This window comes from Eubalaena glacialis, chromosome 2 (genome assembly GCF_028564815.1).
Source record: "Eubalaena glacialis isolate mEubGla1 chromosome 2, mEubGla1.1.hap2.+ XY, whole genome shotgun sequence".
In the NCBI taxonomy this organism is placed as follows: Eukaryota; Metazoa; Chordata; class Mammalia; order Artiodactyla; family Balaenidae; genus Eubalaena; species Eubalaena glacialis.
The window spans coordinates 4,295,652-4,313,147 of NC_083717.1; the positions used below are offsets into that span (position 1 = coordinate 4,295,652).

A 17,496-nucleotide genomic window follows, 5' to 3' on the forward strand; every position below is an offset into this window, starting at 1 on the left:
CACTATGGTTGATCTCAGGATATTGAATAAAAAATCATCTGTATTATATGAAACTCTTAATTGAACTTGATGTTTAGGAATGACTAACATCTGGCTACAAAAATGAAATGTTATTTTCCAAACACACTGACTTATTCTTCAAGATGCACGTGCCGGGTCTCGTTATGTGGCTGAAATGATGAGAAGGCTACATTTCGCTTAAAGGGAATGGAAAACCCCTCCTGGGTGACGGAAGTGGGGTTGACAATCTGGGGGTGGAGCTGCTACTTTATCACAATGTGAACTGGCATTTTCCCATTTCTGGAGCCTCGTGACAGTCCTCAGGACTCTCCGGGACAGTTTTGAAGACATAGAGGAAGAGTATAAGGTGTGTATCATAATCCCTGCAATTCCACCCATCTGAGAAGGAGCAGAGATAAGCCCCCTTTCGCCTGGGCATTCAGGGAATATCTACTCACCAACCATCAAGAGAAGACATCAACCTCACATCATGCCTAAAGGATTTCGATGCTTCATTTCAAACGTACTATTTTACTTAATTTTGGGCAACTCAGAATTATTGCTAGTTGTAAGTACATGGTTTTGGAAATCAGGATGCCTTCTAAAACTATTTCTTATTGTGCTCAGATTTTGCTCACTCAACAAGTCCTCTAGTTTTTACTGAGAAGCCTGGGATTGTCTCTAAAAGCTGCCAGCATCCAGGAACAAGGCACGATCGTCAGTAACCAGGGGGATCCTGCTCTTAAGGCAGTCAGATTGCAACTACGTTGTTCCTTGACTTCTCCACAGATGCATGCTTCTCTGTCTTTGACCTCTTCCCACTTCCAGCTTCCTAGAAATACATAAAAGGCTCCAGTGGCCAACCCTTATCATGTTACTCTGACTCTCAATTGCACCTCTTAGCAAACTAAGACTCTGATCATGGGTTTTCATCCAATTTGACCAATTCGTCTCCTATGTATATAGAAGTCCAAGTTCAACACAGAATGGCAGAGTTGCCAGATTAAGCAAATACAAATTCAGTTAATGAATTTCAGCTAGACAATGAAAAATTTTTCAAGTATGTCTTGTACAATATTGACTTATACTAAAAATATTATTCATTGTTTATCTGAAATTCACATGTATGTTGGTGAGCTTCTTCAGCACTTTGGAAAGAAAACAGTACTCATTCTTCCTACAAGCGTGGCTGTAGGTGGCTGTTCATCCATTTACTGCCCATGACACTGCCGGGGACCATGGCGGAGGGCAGGGCTAGAAAGTCAAATCCGCTCATCACTTTGATCATCTAAGCAGTGAACACACTGACACCGTTTCTTTTCTTTCAAAGCCAGAAGAAAAGGTGCCCAAATTGTTCCTACCTCCAGGTGGCCATTCTCATGTCTGATCCCTTTGAACATCTCAAGGGTTAACCTAGTGATTCAGTCTATGGAAACTCACACAACTAGGTAAAGATGGAGGAAAGCATGAAACGCAGCATGTACTCTTCAGCACTTACTACCTACTTACCAGATGACGGAGGTGTAGATCTTCTGGAACTAGGTACTATGTCACCCAAACTGGATGATGAATTTCCTCCTGATTTACTGGAGTAAAGCAAAAACTTATATTACAACTGACACTTATTTTGGAGATTAAAACATTTGTAATGCTCAATAAACATGATTACTCATTATGTTTTTATTGAACTTTAAATCTGTCTTGCCTCCAAGGAGGCAAAGAGTAATTTCCCAGTGGAGACTCCTAGAGTGCTCGACACAGCCGTGTCAAGGTCTCTGTTGCAAATTCAAGGATTAATTTGAAAAGGCCCTGAGAGAATGGAAGAAAACTTGGGTACTTGCTGCAGTCCTCAAATTCTCTGCCAGGATCCCAGACAGATAAGAGCAAAGATTTCCTCTGCTTCTTATTTGCAAGACTCTCGGAAGCAGTGCACAAACCTGCAGGCTAACAGCCAAACTTCTTGTTTAATTCTTGTTGGGCTCCTGCTCCTTTGTCTTAGCTGGCTTCTTTTTTAGTGTACTAAGATGGAAAGTATTCAAGTTTTTACAAGCAACCTATTAAAAAATCCCCAACAACACAGCTATGCTAAAACCTGCCAACCTTTAAAAGACACACGAGGGAACACGAGAAAGTGTTCTATGATTTAACCCTCAGAGTGTATCTGGAACATTCCTCAAGCATGGCTAAACGTGGAGGATTCAGCTTGGTTCATTTAGGACCCATCTGAACAGCGTATACTTCAGAACTGCCAAATTCTACCATTAATCCAGGACACGCTTCAGTGTCTTAGAAACTTTGGGGTTAATATTAGAACAGTGGCATTTATGTTTTTACCAGTGGCCAGCATGCTAAATAATACGCCACACGGCCCCTTCACAGAGGTGGATGGAAAGGAACATTTTAAAAGAGTGACACGGAATTTCAGCAAGACAGTCTCATGGCCAAATGTTTATTGTCATAGCCAAGCCAGGGTCTAGTGGAAAGAATCCGCTACAGTGTCTATGCATCCAAGGGTGATATTTAATATTTTGTAAATATATACATGTATTTACTATTTCATGAATATTAGTAAGAAAATATAAGTTCCACTAAAATACCAGTGACAGGCTGAATTTTATTGCTACCATTCTGGCATTTTAATGTGTAAAAAAGACAAACATCAAAAGCTTTAAGCAAGAACCAGGAGCCCTCTGTATCTTTTTAAGGTTCTTAAAAGATATCCCAGCACGTTTAATAAGGATACCAGATGATATGTAAAAGTAATAAACAGTGGTATTTAGAGAAGCCATTTCTGGCAGTTATACAAGAATACCCATTACCAAGACCAAAGCATTTTCTTCCACAAGTTTTTTTTTTTTTTTCTTTTTCTAAACTGCTAAGTCTAATTCCAGTTCAAACTTGGGTTTGTTTTACATTCTCTTCGAATTTCCGTAACAGTCAAAGTATTATTTGAATTGTGTAAAATTGTGACAAACATTGAGAAGAGTTAAAACGTTCAGAATGCAAATTTGCCCTTCATGTTTAATTCTATAAAAATGCTATGTTCTTGAGCTGTGCTCCAATTCTACTGCCTTTGATTTCTGCTGATTTTTTATAATTCACACATCTGAGTTTTATAATACTGCTGAATTCTAGTTATGCCCTCAAAACATAAGTGTATTTAAAATGTTCGGAGACAAATGTAAAAACCTCTGAAAACAAGAAGAAGTATTTTCCCCTACGTAGGCAAAAGCTTAGGTAAAGAGACAGGACAAAATAAAATCCAGAAAATCAAAGGAAAATGAATATGGTTATAGGAAAGGTAAACGAGTTCCTTAGAATAGGTATGAGGTGTTACACTACGCAAGTACAGATAATTTATAGTTCTTTAAGGAAAAAATGCAATAGCAAAACAATACGGCTAATACAGTAAATAATAACAGATGGCAATAATAATAACGATTTGTTCTGTGCTTGCTTGGTCAGGCCCTGGTTGCACGATTTCACAGCACAAAGGCCTCTGAGGTCAAGCTACAGACAGATTGATTTTGTTTACATCCTGATTCTACCTTACTTGCTGTGCAGCCTTGGTCAAGTTCCCTAAATTCTCTTAGCCTGTTTCCTCATCTGCGAAGAGGAGGCCCAAATACCTACCATTCCTGTAGGTTCGTATAAAGCTGAGCTGATCGCTAACGGCTAGACCAGGGATTCCCCAGCTGGGAGGCAAAGGAAACCCTGCCTTCTTAACAATCTGGCAAAAATGTCTCCCATCCTACTCCTTGAGAAGTAGTTTTCCTTTCTCAGTTTGTATGTGAAGAAGCAGAGAAAGATTTTATTAACTAGTATTAAGAAACCATTATCAATACAGAGAATAGAAAAAGATACAGTAAAGCCAATACAAGACTAGAAATCAAATAAATGGTATCAGATCTTCAACTTTCTACAAGAAAAATGCCCAAGCTTTGTATATCTACACACATCTACTTTTATATGACTAAATGCATTCACAATGTGATGGTCCCCAATAACCCAGGGATTAATAAAAGTCAAATATGGGCTAGAGGTCTTGAAAAAGGGAAGAATCCATCTGAACTAAAAAAGCCTGAGAGTTATAAAATACTAGTGAATGAAGATGGATGTTCCAAACCACAAAGCATCTTCTATTTGACTTGTTTGTGGGCACCTGGAAAAGTTCTTGCTAACACTGATATATGGTCATTGACAAAGGATTTTGCATTACTATGGAAAGAAATAAAATGTAAGCTTCAGAAAACAGAAGCCTAGCTATTCACATTAAAGATAAGACTTGCCAGTAACACATCCTTTCACAGGGAAAAGCAAACCATGTTCTTGGACTTGTCTGCAGGGGGCTCAATTTAAAATTCATTCCATATTTGAGGAGCCCTTCTAATGATTCTAGTGAGGGGCAAACAGCCTCAAGAATCCTAGGAAAAAAATCATTTGGCCCCAGCCTATTACATAACTCATCTAATTGCTATCTGCAGTGACAATCTACTAAGTTTCCCTTTAAGTGTTGAGCAGTGGGTAGAACTGAAAATTGAGTTTCTTAAGTGAAAATGAAATTAAAAGACCACGAGAGCTGCTCTTTGCTGAAATCTGAGATGGTCATTTCTGAAACGTCTTCTGGCCATGCCAGGCAGCTGTGGACACTGGGATTAGTCACCAGGATTGCTCGATGCCAGAGTATTTTCAGCAAAAGATTAAACTTCAGAATTTCCTCTGCACTGAAGCCTGAATTTAATACTCTATGACCTTAGCTCTTTTCATTCATGATAATACTTAATTTGACTCTCTCCAGAAGGGGATGAAAATGAGAGGCTGGATGAAGTTTTTTAAATGCAGGATTTGTGATGCTCTCACCAGTCTGCTTTTTAACACATAATAAAGATTGTAGAATACAGCAACTGACAGTACACGAATGATAGTACAGTCTGAACTCTGACACAAACACTTGATATTTTTCTCCTACCTGGAGTAGAATTTCCCTTGCTTGGCTCTCTGTTCATGCTGTAGCCTCATATTTTCTAGCTTGACTGGGCTTGGAATGAATCCGATTTCACAGCCTTCTTTAACCAATCGCCCTATCCACCAGTCATTGTTAAATTTCTAAACGGAAAATCAAAATTGTTAAAATCAGTGCACAGAAGTTAAACAAATCTTCACATCCTTTTTCTTCCCCATTAACCATTTTCACTGGAGATAAGTATTATGGCAATTACAGTGAACTCAAATATCGCAAGTCAAGAAACCCTGTTCATGTGTTGCGTATGCTAAGAGCAAAGTATTTTCCGGGAGCTCAACAATCCATCTCCCGCTTGACTCTGCCTTCACTTTCCTGGCCTTGAGACTTTCCTGAATTCCACTGCAGCTGCTGGCACCATGAGTAGGATAAACTCTTCTTGTTCAAAGATTAACAGGTCTTCCTGACAAGAGACTAGCAGGAACTAGGGAGCGTTACAGAGGTCTTCCTCTTATATAATCAGATTAATTAGAAGTATTAAGAGTGAGTGATAAATATTGACATCGACATGAAATATTTGATGTCAGAGCAAAATTTACCTTTGTGCAAACAGGTTTATAATGACCACAGTCCGGCGTTCACAAATGACTTCTCCACTTATGTGGATGTTGGCAATTTCTCTCTTGTGCCTGGAATATCTATCCTAAATCTTCAGGATACGGTTTGATGTCCCTCGGCTGAACAGGATTTTTCAAGCCTGTTCTCGAACATTTCAAAGAAGAATATCCACTCTGTTCTTCTTTTCCTTCTTCTCTAAGCATCAGCCCTTGGGGATGAGAGCCTGGATTCATCTAACTTCCTGTTGTAAAGTGAGATTCTAGGCATGCCATACTTCAGAAACTTTTTTCTGTCTCCCCTTCCTGGCCAAATAGAAATAACAGCTCTTTTGAAAAGTTAAAGAAATGGCAGGCTCCACATTCTCTTGTCTCTTTTCATTGGCAGTTATCACCTCTTGCTCACAGCCTTTAGTGCCTGAGGAGTTAAACCGACATATGCGCCATCCCATATATGATCGTTTGCCCCTGCTAATCCCAAACTCCCATTCCTTCCCTCCCCTACTCCCTCTCCAAGAACATGACAAAGAATATATATATGTGTATAACGGAATCACTTTGCTGTACGGAAGAAATTAACACAACATTGTAAATCAACTATATTTCAATAAAATTAAAAAAAAAAATCCTTAGAACCGTAAAAAATTTTTTTACAAATGCTCCCTAGGAGAGACCGTCCCCCAGATGGAAGTGCTCCAATTGTAAATTCCTGCAGGTTCAAGAAAACCTCATACTCGCACACCTAGAACATCATGTAAGGGGAATTTCTGGCCATTTCATACAGTGTTCTGCAAAGCAGGCATTTGATAAATGTTGACTCAAAATAAACCTTAATTAAGAGTGAATTTTTCCAATTTACAGATTGAGTCATTGTTAACAAAAAGTGGAGGCTTTTGGCATGGTGGAAAAGGGATGTTCCTGATATCTGTTTCTTGCCTTGTTGGCTCTGAGTGCATCCATTTCCCCTTCCCCTGCAGAAATTTACCACCAAAGAAGGAGAATGGGCAAAAGTGGCCTGAGTTTAGACCCTGCTAGCAGGGAGGAGAGATCATGAATTCTAGATACTATTATTAAATCCTCCCCAGATGGTTAAACTTGGGACACGAGGGGAAAATGACACACGGTCAAGGTTAAACATTAACACAAAAAGTACAGGTTAAGTATAAAAAAAGGATCATCTACTCCAGTGGTTCTCAATTTCTGGGTCACAGAGCCCAGGGGAGCCTTGAGGTTATTCCAAGAGGCCTGTGACTTTTTTCTTCTTTAAAAAGGTTATATTTATATTAGAAAAGCTTGAGAGGCACTGATTTCATGTGTATGTTATCCAACCGCAGCTACACGCCATGCTATTTCACAGCAATGAGAAGTAAGAAATGATGCTTCAAGGTAAAAAAATCATGTGGATAGAAATTCCAATTATTCTCCTTACTTCCTTAACATGCAGAAAATCTTTTGCTTCGAATGAGATGGCCATGCCTGGCACCGGGACATCGTCTTCATGGGCTGCACTGTAGCTGACATTTGTCCGGACTGCAAATGCAACGGGCTTTGTCTAAAATGGGAAAAGGAAGGGAGAAAAAAATTTAAAAAAAGAAAAAACAGTGTTCCCTCTCTTTCTCCCTCAAAGTACAAACATACACTGAATAACTGTTGTCACTGTTGTTGCTTTTCCCAACTTTGGTTCTTTATCACAAAACAGCTTATTAGTATTTAAAAACCTTCGAGCGCTCAGCTATACTACCCATTTCCAAACTAGAAAAAGGCCACTGTGCTCTTTGAAAGCATTACAAGTAATGAAGGTGAAGATGAACTACTGAAATAATATGAGTTTACAACATAATAGCTTGTAGCAAATGGAAATCAGGAAAAATACACAGGATTGAAATTCCCAATTCTTGTGTTTCAGTGAAAAAGACTTAGCCACTGCCATCTCCACCCCAAACATGTTCTCTAATTAATAATAAATGGCATAATTCCAAAAGGTATAATGTTTTGGATGAAGAAAGAACCACGGAATATATCTTATGACTACAAACACTATATTCATGGCTGCCGGGCATCATGAAAGCAATGACCTTTTATTCTATTATTTTTCCTCCTTGAGTTCACTCAGCCACTAAAGATGATAACACTCATTAAGCTATCCTTCATTATTTGATGCTTTGCAAATATACAGATACATATTTGTCCTCTATCTAGGCAACACCTGTTTAATCACAAGGTGAAAAAACAGGCAAACTCAGAAACGGTGAAAAAAGAGGTATTGCTCTAACTGGCACTGTGTTTCTTTCGCATTGTGGGCAAGTGGATTTCTTCTGAGCAGGTTCTTCCTATTCAAAGAGCTCTTCATCGGGACTGCTCATGAAGGACAAGAGGGAATTAGAACAGAAAGAACCCATCTTCACTTCGGAATCTTCAGAGTTAATCCATTCTAGCTGACTACTGTCTGGGTTGAGGACTGAGCTCATAAGAGCCACGGAGCTACTCAGATGCATCCAAAATATGCAGAGTGGGAAAGCAGGACCAGGTTCTAGACATGGGCACAGTAGACAGAAAGTGGACTGAAAACATGAAATGCAATTTTTGGCATCCTTTACGATTTTTTATTAGAAATGTAAGAGGGGCTGCTCCTCATATGGAAATACAAAACTTAAAAAAATAGAAATAAAAGTTGCCTATAGTTCTACCACTGAAACACAATTCTTGATAGTGTGATAGTATTTCCATCTTTTCCTGAAATTAAAAAAAAATTTTGATTCCCATAGCTATAATCATAATATTTTACCCAATTTTTACCCAATTCTTAACACAGTAGTTTTTCAGGTGATACACTTTTTTATTTTTATTTTTTTAATTTTTAAATTTTTATTTTTTTTTTTTAGGGCATCATTCTCTATTTTAAACAAAAACAACTGAGGGCATATTTTGAAGAGAGGGCGGAGCCACTTCTCACGCATCTGGTTTTAAGAGATGATAGACTTTAAAAAATCTACCATTTAGAAAATTACCTCAACCATTCAACACTTTTTTTTGACATCTGGGTTTAAAATTTTTTTCACCATGATAAATATTCTGCTTTGAAAAATCTCTGTATGAAAAGCCTCTTTCTATTTAGAATTCTTTCCTTGGGACACATTCCCAGAGGTAGCATGAGCAAGCCATGGGTTATCAAGACCTTTTAAAATTCTGTTCCAAACTACTGTCCAGATGGGCTGTGCCATTTTAAACTGCAAGCAGCAGCATATGTTGGTGCCTTTTTCCATAAGATACAGTCTTAATCAGACTCAGTTTTACTACTAGAAATAGCATTTTCTTGAGTATACTGATCTATTATTCAAGAGAGTTTCTGATCCCCAAAATATAAATCCAAGATTTTTTTCTATGACATGATCTCTCGTCTCTCTCAGGGACCTTTTAAAAAATTTTAAAAAGATACAGAGTTTAAGTGTAGCCTATATATATGGCATATATATATATATATATATATTTTTTTTTTTTTACCACTGGAAGACATAAATTTTAAATGTACAACTCTACAGAGGATCCCATGAAAATCTCTTGTCTTTTATCCAAAGACCAACTTTTCAGACACTGGAGTAGGAAGAGGGAACAGTGAGAAAAAAAAAAATAAAGGGGTGGTAAAGGTTAGCCTATTAATAAGCGGGGCCACAGATAATGATTTTATGTTCTTAGATTAAGACTTCAATTCAGAATGTGGAATTCCCTTCTTGGCTCACCTCCTATCATCAACCATGCTCCCCTTAGACAAGGAGCTTCATACAGGAATCAGCTTTACAGAGCATACAGGTAGGAGAGAAGAAAGCAGAACCCCGTCCCTCAATGTCTTTGCTTCAGGAACTATATTTCTAACTTAGAATGGAGAATAGACAGAGTGGAGGGAAGATAAGAAGGCTTATCAGCTTGAGAGAAAGAGGCAGGATGCTGACCAAAGGGGATCAATCGACGACGTCATTTTTGATTCACTGAACTCACTTCAGCTCCATCTAGCTTAAGCAGCACATCCATGATATGGAAGATATTATCTACATCAATTCCACTCATGTGGCTTCAAGAACAGAGGGTTTTAGATGAACCTGGATTTGAATGTTGATTTATTTACAGGGAGCGTAGTCTGAACAGATTCCTTTAATCTCATGGAGCGTGTTTCCAAGGCTAGGCTACTGTTTGGTACATAGAGTGAGCTCAGCACATGAGCATTTTCTCTAGACTAAAAGAACGACCACACACACATGAATGTTTCCCAATAGTCACTCATCTACTAACGCTCAGCACCAGTGGTTTCCTTTGTGCAACACACCTCACACCAAAGTAGTTAGCACAGGTTAATGCCTGCCACGGGATGCATGCTAAACCACTCATATTCAAGATATAGCCAAGAATTCTCTCCAGCATGGGCTCTTTCACATTCTCTCAGGTACGAGAAACGGTAAGGTTTCCCATATTCCTTTTGCTTATAGGATCCTCTCTACGTGCTGTGTCCGATCTGTCTAGTTCTGATTTTCTTTGCTAGTCCTCACACGCAGAGGCTTCTTTTTCTTTGAAACCAACCTGAAGTCCCAAGGGAACATCCCTTACAGACTCTTTGAATTTTTAAGCCCATGAAACTATTTTTCATCAAACGTATCCTGATTTAAGTTGACATCTGCGTTTTTGGCCAACTCAGTATATGCTCAAGGTCTTCGTAGGACTTTCTCCTGCCGTCATTCAGGGCTCTCCCCCACCCTGGCTGCCCCTCACTGGCTCACTTTCGGTCCGGAAGCCTGCCGTACTGTTTTGGTTTTCCAGTATCACTTCTCTAATCAGGGCCCTGGGACCACTTCCCTCTCATGTCATCCATCATAACAATTTGTGCCTCTCATGGATGCTCGGGGCATTTATTTTTTGAGGCCAGTGGCCATTTACTCTCTTTTTTTGCTCCCTTATTAAGATAAAGCAAAGTCCTGAGAAGCAAGAACAAATAAGAGCCCAGAAACCTTGGGTCCTTACAGAGGCCTCACGGGAACACCAGGTCAGAGTGGACCGTGGTGACTGACCAGAGCTCTAACACGTGCTGGGACCCAGAAGGTGTTCTGGACACTAAGGGAAGCGAAGTTGGTCCAGACCCCAGGACTGAAAGTAACCACGAGCTCCAAGCAGCGGGTTCTGCCCCAGGTCATAGGTCGCCCCCCTTTGAGGGGTCCTTTGTCCACCCTCTAAAACTCCAGGGCTTCCCAGGTTTGCCTGAAAGGCTTGATCATGGCTGGAGGGGAAGAAAGGCAGAAAACGTAAATATAAAGATGGCTCGCAGCCCTAGGCAGGGTCCCATCAGGACTGACTATTGTGAATGGTACTTAAATCCAAATTCAGATTCAGATTTAGATTCATCCGACTCCACAGAATCATTAGGATACCGAGGAGACAATATATGACCCCCTTAATTCCACTGTCTTTCTTTTCAGTCGATCCCCTTCATATCCTGGGAACTTTATTCTCAGGCCAGTGCCCTAGCCGGAGTCTATTTTGCTCTCTTCTTCTACCTGGGTTCCTGGCTAACTCGTCTTGTAGCTGTGGAGGACCGGATACGTGACGGAGAGGCACACAATTCTATCAGCCTTTGCTTCTCCCTCTCCTGTGCCAACGAAAAAGGGAACAGATTGGTTCTCTGCCTTTTCTGGTACCTCCCATCCAGTATACGCTACGTAGCCTCAGGGTGGTTGGCAAACCCCTACCTGTACTTGGTAGTCTACCTTTTGACACAGAATTAAACATTCGCTGCCACTTAGCTTGTAGACTAAAGTGCCAATAAATACCAACTTATAGAAGAGGAGCATCTCGTTATCCGGACAGTAATGCAAAAGTGCTTTAAAAACTCTAAGGCTGTGTCATTTCACCCTGGTGTCTGCAGTCTGTTTTTTCAAATAACATTTCAGAAGAAGGCAATGAGTGAGCGACACAGGTGTAAAGACGTCCTTGCTCTCCTCTTCCAGGTCCTTCTTTGTCTTGGACATGGCACGACTTACGATGAAATGATAAAAGCTACTACTTTGGATGTCTGCGAAGTGCCGTGCTGTGTATTATGCACAGATTTTTGCATTTAATTTAATCCCAGCAACAACCATTCCTCCCAGATGAGGAAACTGAGTTTCAGAAAAACTTCTCCAGGGCCACAAGCAATGGAGGTGATATTCAAATCCAACTATCTCATCTGAAAGCCTGAGTTCCTTCTGCAGTCCTCGCCTGCTTTTCATTCAAAGGGCTACATGGATGGCAATTTTTGAGCATTTAGATGTCTGTGTGAAATTTGTGAATGCTGGAAAGTAATAATTTACAGAATGCTACAAATTGTTTGGTACCAAAAAAAGGTAAAAATGTAGGCCTAAGTCTGCCTTGTAGCCTAATTTAGTCCATTTTTTAAAATGTAAAACATTCAACGAGCAGTGTCACATGTTAGAACTCCAGGCATTCATTATAAAGGTCATGTGTTGCTGTATCTTTGCCCTTCAATCGGTTTGTGGTCCAGTAAACAATAACAATATCAAATCATGAATTTTATTTATTTAGATGTGACTTTTCTTTTTTCACGTCACTTTTTCATAATACATAAAGCTCTCTTTCATTCAAAGAGGACTGAGATAGTAAAATACACGTGGTTTCATAGTTTCTAAAAGTGCCACCAAGGATGCTGCACTGGGAGAATTAAAGCCCTCAGCTACTACAGTCCTAAAAAGGTAAGAAAAAGTCACTCCAAGTTCCTTACGGTGAAATGTTTTGTGGGCTAACTTTAAGGATTTTTAAGTAGCCTGAGAGTTATTTTGGGAACATTCCAAGTTGGCTTAGTCAGTTTATGACTCTTGGTTTATGGTTCTCAGGATGGACTTCGTCTGATGGACGACTGCACTTAGTTACAAATACAGCAGGAGGCTGCCGAGGACGCAAACCACCTGCTTTCCTCATCTCCCTCCTCCTTCCGACTCCAGCACCACTATAGTCTTGCCCAGCAATGTCCACTGAACCCTCCCAAACTTTCCTGATGTTTCTGCTCTGACTCAGGCCCTCTAGCCCCCATTCTGACTCTCACCATGCTGCCACTTGCTCTACTCTGCCTAGAGAGCGACATCTGGGCCGGTCATTAACAGACGTGCAGGGGAGCCCATCTGGAAAGTTCGGGGGGATGCTTGTGGACAGCTCTGGGGCCATATGACTTGCTATTTCTCACAACCCAAAGAAGTTCCATCAGCACCATGGAGGCCCGGCCTATGGAAGCTCATAGTCTCCTGCAGAGATACGTTTGAAGTTTATAGCAGGAACCATCTTTATTTTCTCACAATCTTCTAGAATCACTAGACCTAAGGCTGTCAGAAAACAATAATTGTAAGTAGGAGATAATTAACTTAAAAAATCTCTTTGGATCCATCAATTCCACTTCTGGGCATATATCCAAAGGAAACAAAAACACTATGCTAAAGCGATATCTAGACCCCATGTTCACAGCAGCATCATTTACAATAGTCAAGACAGGGAAACACCCTAAGTGTCCACCAACAGATGAATGGATAAAGAAGATGTGAGATACACACACACACACACACACACACGAATATTATTCAGCCATGAGAAAGAAGGAAATCCTGCTATTTGCAAAAACATGGATGGACTTTGAGAGGATCATGCTAAGTGAAATAAGAGAAAGAAGAACACTGTCTGATCTCACTTATATGTGGAATCTCAAAAGTGAAACAAAACAAAACTCCAAAATTTCTGGTCATGAAGTAAGATAAAACAAATTATCACAAATTCATGGTACTCTTGAGTTTTCTTCCTAAACAACGACTTAATGAGTTAAGAGGGAAGCTAATCATCTTAATGGATACAACAAATGTTTACCTTTCATTTATTAAAAATGTGCTAATGAATGATGGAATACTTACTGTTAAAAAGCAAAATGAAATTCACTCAAATAAGAATAAAAATAGAATTCTGATCATGATTAATAGCTACTTGAATTTTCATGCATCGATTTCTTCATTTCTTAATACAGATGCATTTTATTATGCTGAATAGCAAAGTATGTTTTTCCATTTTCATTTGGAGACCATTAATACCTAATAACATAAAAGGAAAATCCATAATTTGTTTTAATGTCTACAATGGATTGTCTTAAATATTAACTACTCCTAACTTATAGTATTTTCTTAAAGAAATTGAAAGAAAAATGTAAAGAATTTAAATGACCCAGGTTCCTATTATAAGAGACTACAGAAAAGAGAGCTTAAAAATCTAATGAGATTTTGATCCATTTTCTTGTACATAATAATTTCCTATAAAACTTGCTATGCTTTTCTATGATTTTAAATGACTCAAATGGGAGTATAGCCATTGAGTCTTACAATGGAAATACTCAGACAAAGAGAGGGTGAGGTACTTTCAGGAATAAGATCAGAGCTATCTGCTTTATTTATTACATATTAATACTTGCCAATCATTGAACTTTTTGAAAATCTTTGCTTAATTTATTATAAAGTATCAAGGGTAGTCTGAGAATTCTTTAATAGTAAACCAAAGAAAACCACAGTGATAAAAAGAATGTAACAACCAATTACGTATCCTGCTAACTGAACGCTGAATCAGACTGAATAAGCAAATAATCACAGATTTGTCATAAGATAAAATTTATATAGGCAGTTAACTGATTTGAGAAATTCAAATTTCTTGTCTAGAATGGATTCACTTAATGAATATTTATTAAGTACATGCTTACTATCTCAAGTTCTTACGCTCGCATAGATTAACTTATATTCTAGTAGAGGAGATATCATAAGTAAGATAATTGATAATTTCAAATAATGAATAAAGTAAAACAAAGTTTTGTGAGTAGAGAGGAACCACAAGTGAAGGATGGATTGGCAATGTGAAATGGGGTGTTTAGGGAAAGCCTCTTTTGAGTTCTCAATGATCTCTTCGTCCATCCATCCATCATTTATGTTTCAGGTACTGTTTTGGACAGTTGGGCTACATCAGTGACCAAAAGAAACTAAAATTCCCTGCCCTCTAAGAGCTTAATTCTAGATGGGAGAGACATCATAAGTAATAGACATAATAAACAAAGTATTTAACATGTTAGGAGGTGACAAATTCTGTGGAAAAAGAAAAAGAAAAACAAGGTAAGGAAAGCCACAGTGTCAGATGACAGGGCAGGGACAGTTTCACATGGGAGTGGAGGTAGTTTGCCTTGAGGAGGTAACATTTGGACAAAAGCATGAAGAGGTGAGGGAATGCAGGTGCCTGAACTCCGGGCAGAGGGAAGAGCCAGTGCAGAGGCCCCAGCGTGGGAGCAGGCCAGACGGGCTGGGAGAGGACAAGGAGGTCAGAATGGCTGAGTGGAGGGGACCAGAGAAAGGAACAAAAGATGAGGTCAGAGCTCTCAGGTGATGCCTGGCTTTGCAGGTCAGAGTCAGGACTTGTGGCTTTTGTTCTAAGTGAGATGAGAACTCACTGGAGGGTTTCCAGCAGAGGAGTGATGGGTCTGACATGTTCAAAGGGCTATGATGGCTGTTGAACTGAAAAGAGGCTTTGGGGACTTTGAAGTGGAAACAGGGGAATCAGCTGGAGATGCTTACAGTGACCCAAGTGGAGAGATGATGGTGGTTAAATCAGGGCGACAGCAATGGAGGTGGAAAAAATAAATGGTCCAATTCTGCATACATTTTCAAAGTAGAGTCAACCAAATTTGCTGATAGATTTGATAAGGGCGTGAAAGAGAGTGAACGACGATGCCAAATGTTCTGGGTCTGAGTGATTAGAAGGATGATGTACCCATCAAGTGATACGGGGGGGGGGGGCGGGAAGAGGGCTACAGTGCTCAGAAGGCAAAAATAAAAAATTTTACATTTCTTTTAAATTGAAGTATGGTTGACTTACGATACAGTAGTTTCAAGCGTACAACACAGTGGTCTAATATTTTTATAGATTATACAAAAATGTTACATGTTTTGAACATGTAAAGTTTGAGATCGTATGAAACATCCAAGTAGAATTTGGAAGAGGGCTCAAGGTCTGAAAGTTTGACAGAAAGATCTAGGCTAAAGCTATAAGGTGTCAGGGACTTTCCTGGCGGTTCAGTGGTTAAGACTGCACTTCCACTGCAGGGGGCACAGGTTCGATCCCTGGTCAGGCAACTAAGATCCCACATGCCACGTGGTGTGGCCAAAGAATAAAAAAATTGAAAGAATATAAAGTAGTAAGTCTTAGGCATGCTGGTGACATTTAGAGGAATGAGTCTGGATGATACTGCCAAGGAGATCAACGTACGTGGTGGCACTCCAACTACAAAAGAGCCTCAGCTACAAAACAGTGGAGAATGACGGCTAAGACCATGGTTTCCAGGAAGTGTCTAAAGGAGCAGGAAGTGGCCAGCTGTATCAGATACTGCTAACAGGTCAAGTACGATGAGGGCTGACACGTGCCATGTGGATTTCACAACCTAGAGGTCGCTGTTGACAAGAGCCCATTCAGCTGCTCACTGGGGATGAAAGTCATATTGGAGTTAAAAGAGATTAAAAGGAGAGGAATTGGATACGGTTAAGTATAGACCATTCTTTTAAGGAATTTTGCTATATAGGGAAGGAAGAAATGTGACAGGTGGTAGGAGAAGTGAGTCAAGATTTTTTTCATTTAAAGTAGGAGAAATAGGCTTCCCTGGTGGTGCAGTGGTTAAGAATCCTCCTGCCAATGCAGGGGACACGGGTTCGATCCCTGGTCCAGGAAGATCCCACATGCCGCGGAGCAACTAAGCCCGTGGGCCACAACTACTGAGCCTGCGCTCTAGAGCCCACGAGCCACAACTACTGAAGCCCACGTGCCTAGAGCCCATGCTCCGCAACAAGAGAAGCCACCGCAGTGAGAAGCCTGCGCATCATGAAGAGTAGCCCCCGCTCACCACAACTAGAGAAAGCCCGCGCACAGCAATGAAGACCCAACGCAGCCAAAAATAAAATAAATAAAAATAAATTAATTAGAAAAAAAGGTAGGAGAAATAACAAAAATCGAAGCTAATGGGAATGAGTAGAGAGGAAAAAAACACGATGGTGTATGAACCAGTGGATAGAACTGCTAGAGCAACGTTTCCGCTTTGGCAGACGAGACAGTGGGATCCAGTGTTTAAGCAGAGGACATGGCCTTAGACGGAGGCAAGGAGGCAGCATGAACAAGGGCAGATACCAGCTATGGAGGTGATGGAATGTCCACCTTCCCAGTGGAACAGGAAGGTGGGAGTAAAGACAGGGAAGAAGGTATTAGAGGCTGAGAAGGGAGGAAAGAACTCAAGACAGTCATCCACGAGTGCGGAAGATTAAACGAACAAGGGAAGTATGGTGGGATTGCCCGGCAGTATTAAAGGCCCGCTTGAGAGTCATGGTCATGGATTTATAGTAAGCTAGCCATGCCATGTGGGAATGTCAGGGGCATCATCACAGAGGTAACGGAGTTAAAGCCATCATCCTTCAGCTTTAAAAGATCATGGCCTTCAAACTACCTTTTTCCATCTTGCTTTGATTCTTCTACGGCAATTTCATAGAAATGCCTATTACACTATATATTTTGATACAAATAGAGTCTATATATTTGGGAGCACTTTAACCTACTTTCCTGATTGATCTCTCAACTAGGTTATAACCCTTTTCAGGTAAATGATTTATACTCCTATTTACTTTTTATGTCAGCCTCCAAGCCTTTACCACAGTGCTAGGTATACATTAATAACTGTTAAAGGACTCAATTAAGGGATTGATTCCTTTCTGTTAGAGGAATCAATTATCAGGAGCTTATCCAGCACCTACTCTAGGCAAAGTTCTGTTACCATGGCTCCAGGGCCCACAAAAATCGAATGGCTGAGTTATTACTGTAGTAAGGTTGATCTCATCAGGA

General features: G+C 40.0%; 1 protein-coding gene across 2 annotated transcripts in view; it reads right to left on the reverse strand.

Annotated features, from left to right (window-relative positions):
* CACNB2 (calcium voltage-gated channel auxiliary subunit beta 2) overlaps window positions 1-17,496 on the reverse strand; it is a 147,401-nt gene that overhangs the window by 43,637 nt on the left and 86,268 nt on the right. For both annotated transcript variants that reach the window (XM_061178114.1, XM_061178111.1), the window contains exons 3-5: window positions 7,004-7,126; window positions 4,970-5,106; window positions 1,510-1,586 (exon numbers count right to left, since the gene is read on the reverse strand). In XM_061178114.1, the coding sequence (XP_061034097.1) occupies window positions 1,510-1,586; window positions 4,970-5,106; window positions 7,004-7,126 (337 nt within the window). The remainder of the gene's footprint in view (window positions 1-1,509; window positions 1,587-4,969; window positions 5,107-7,003; window positions 7,127-17,496) is intronic.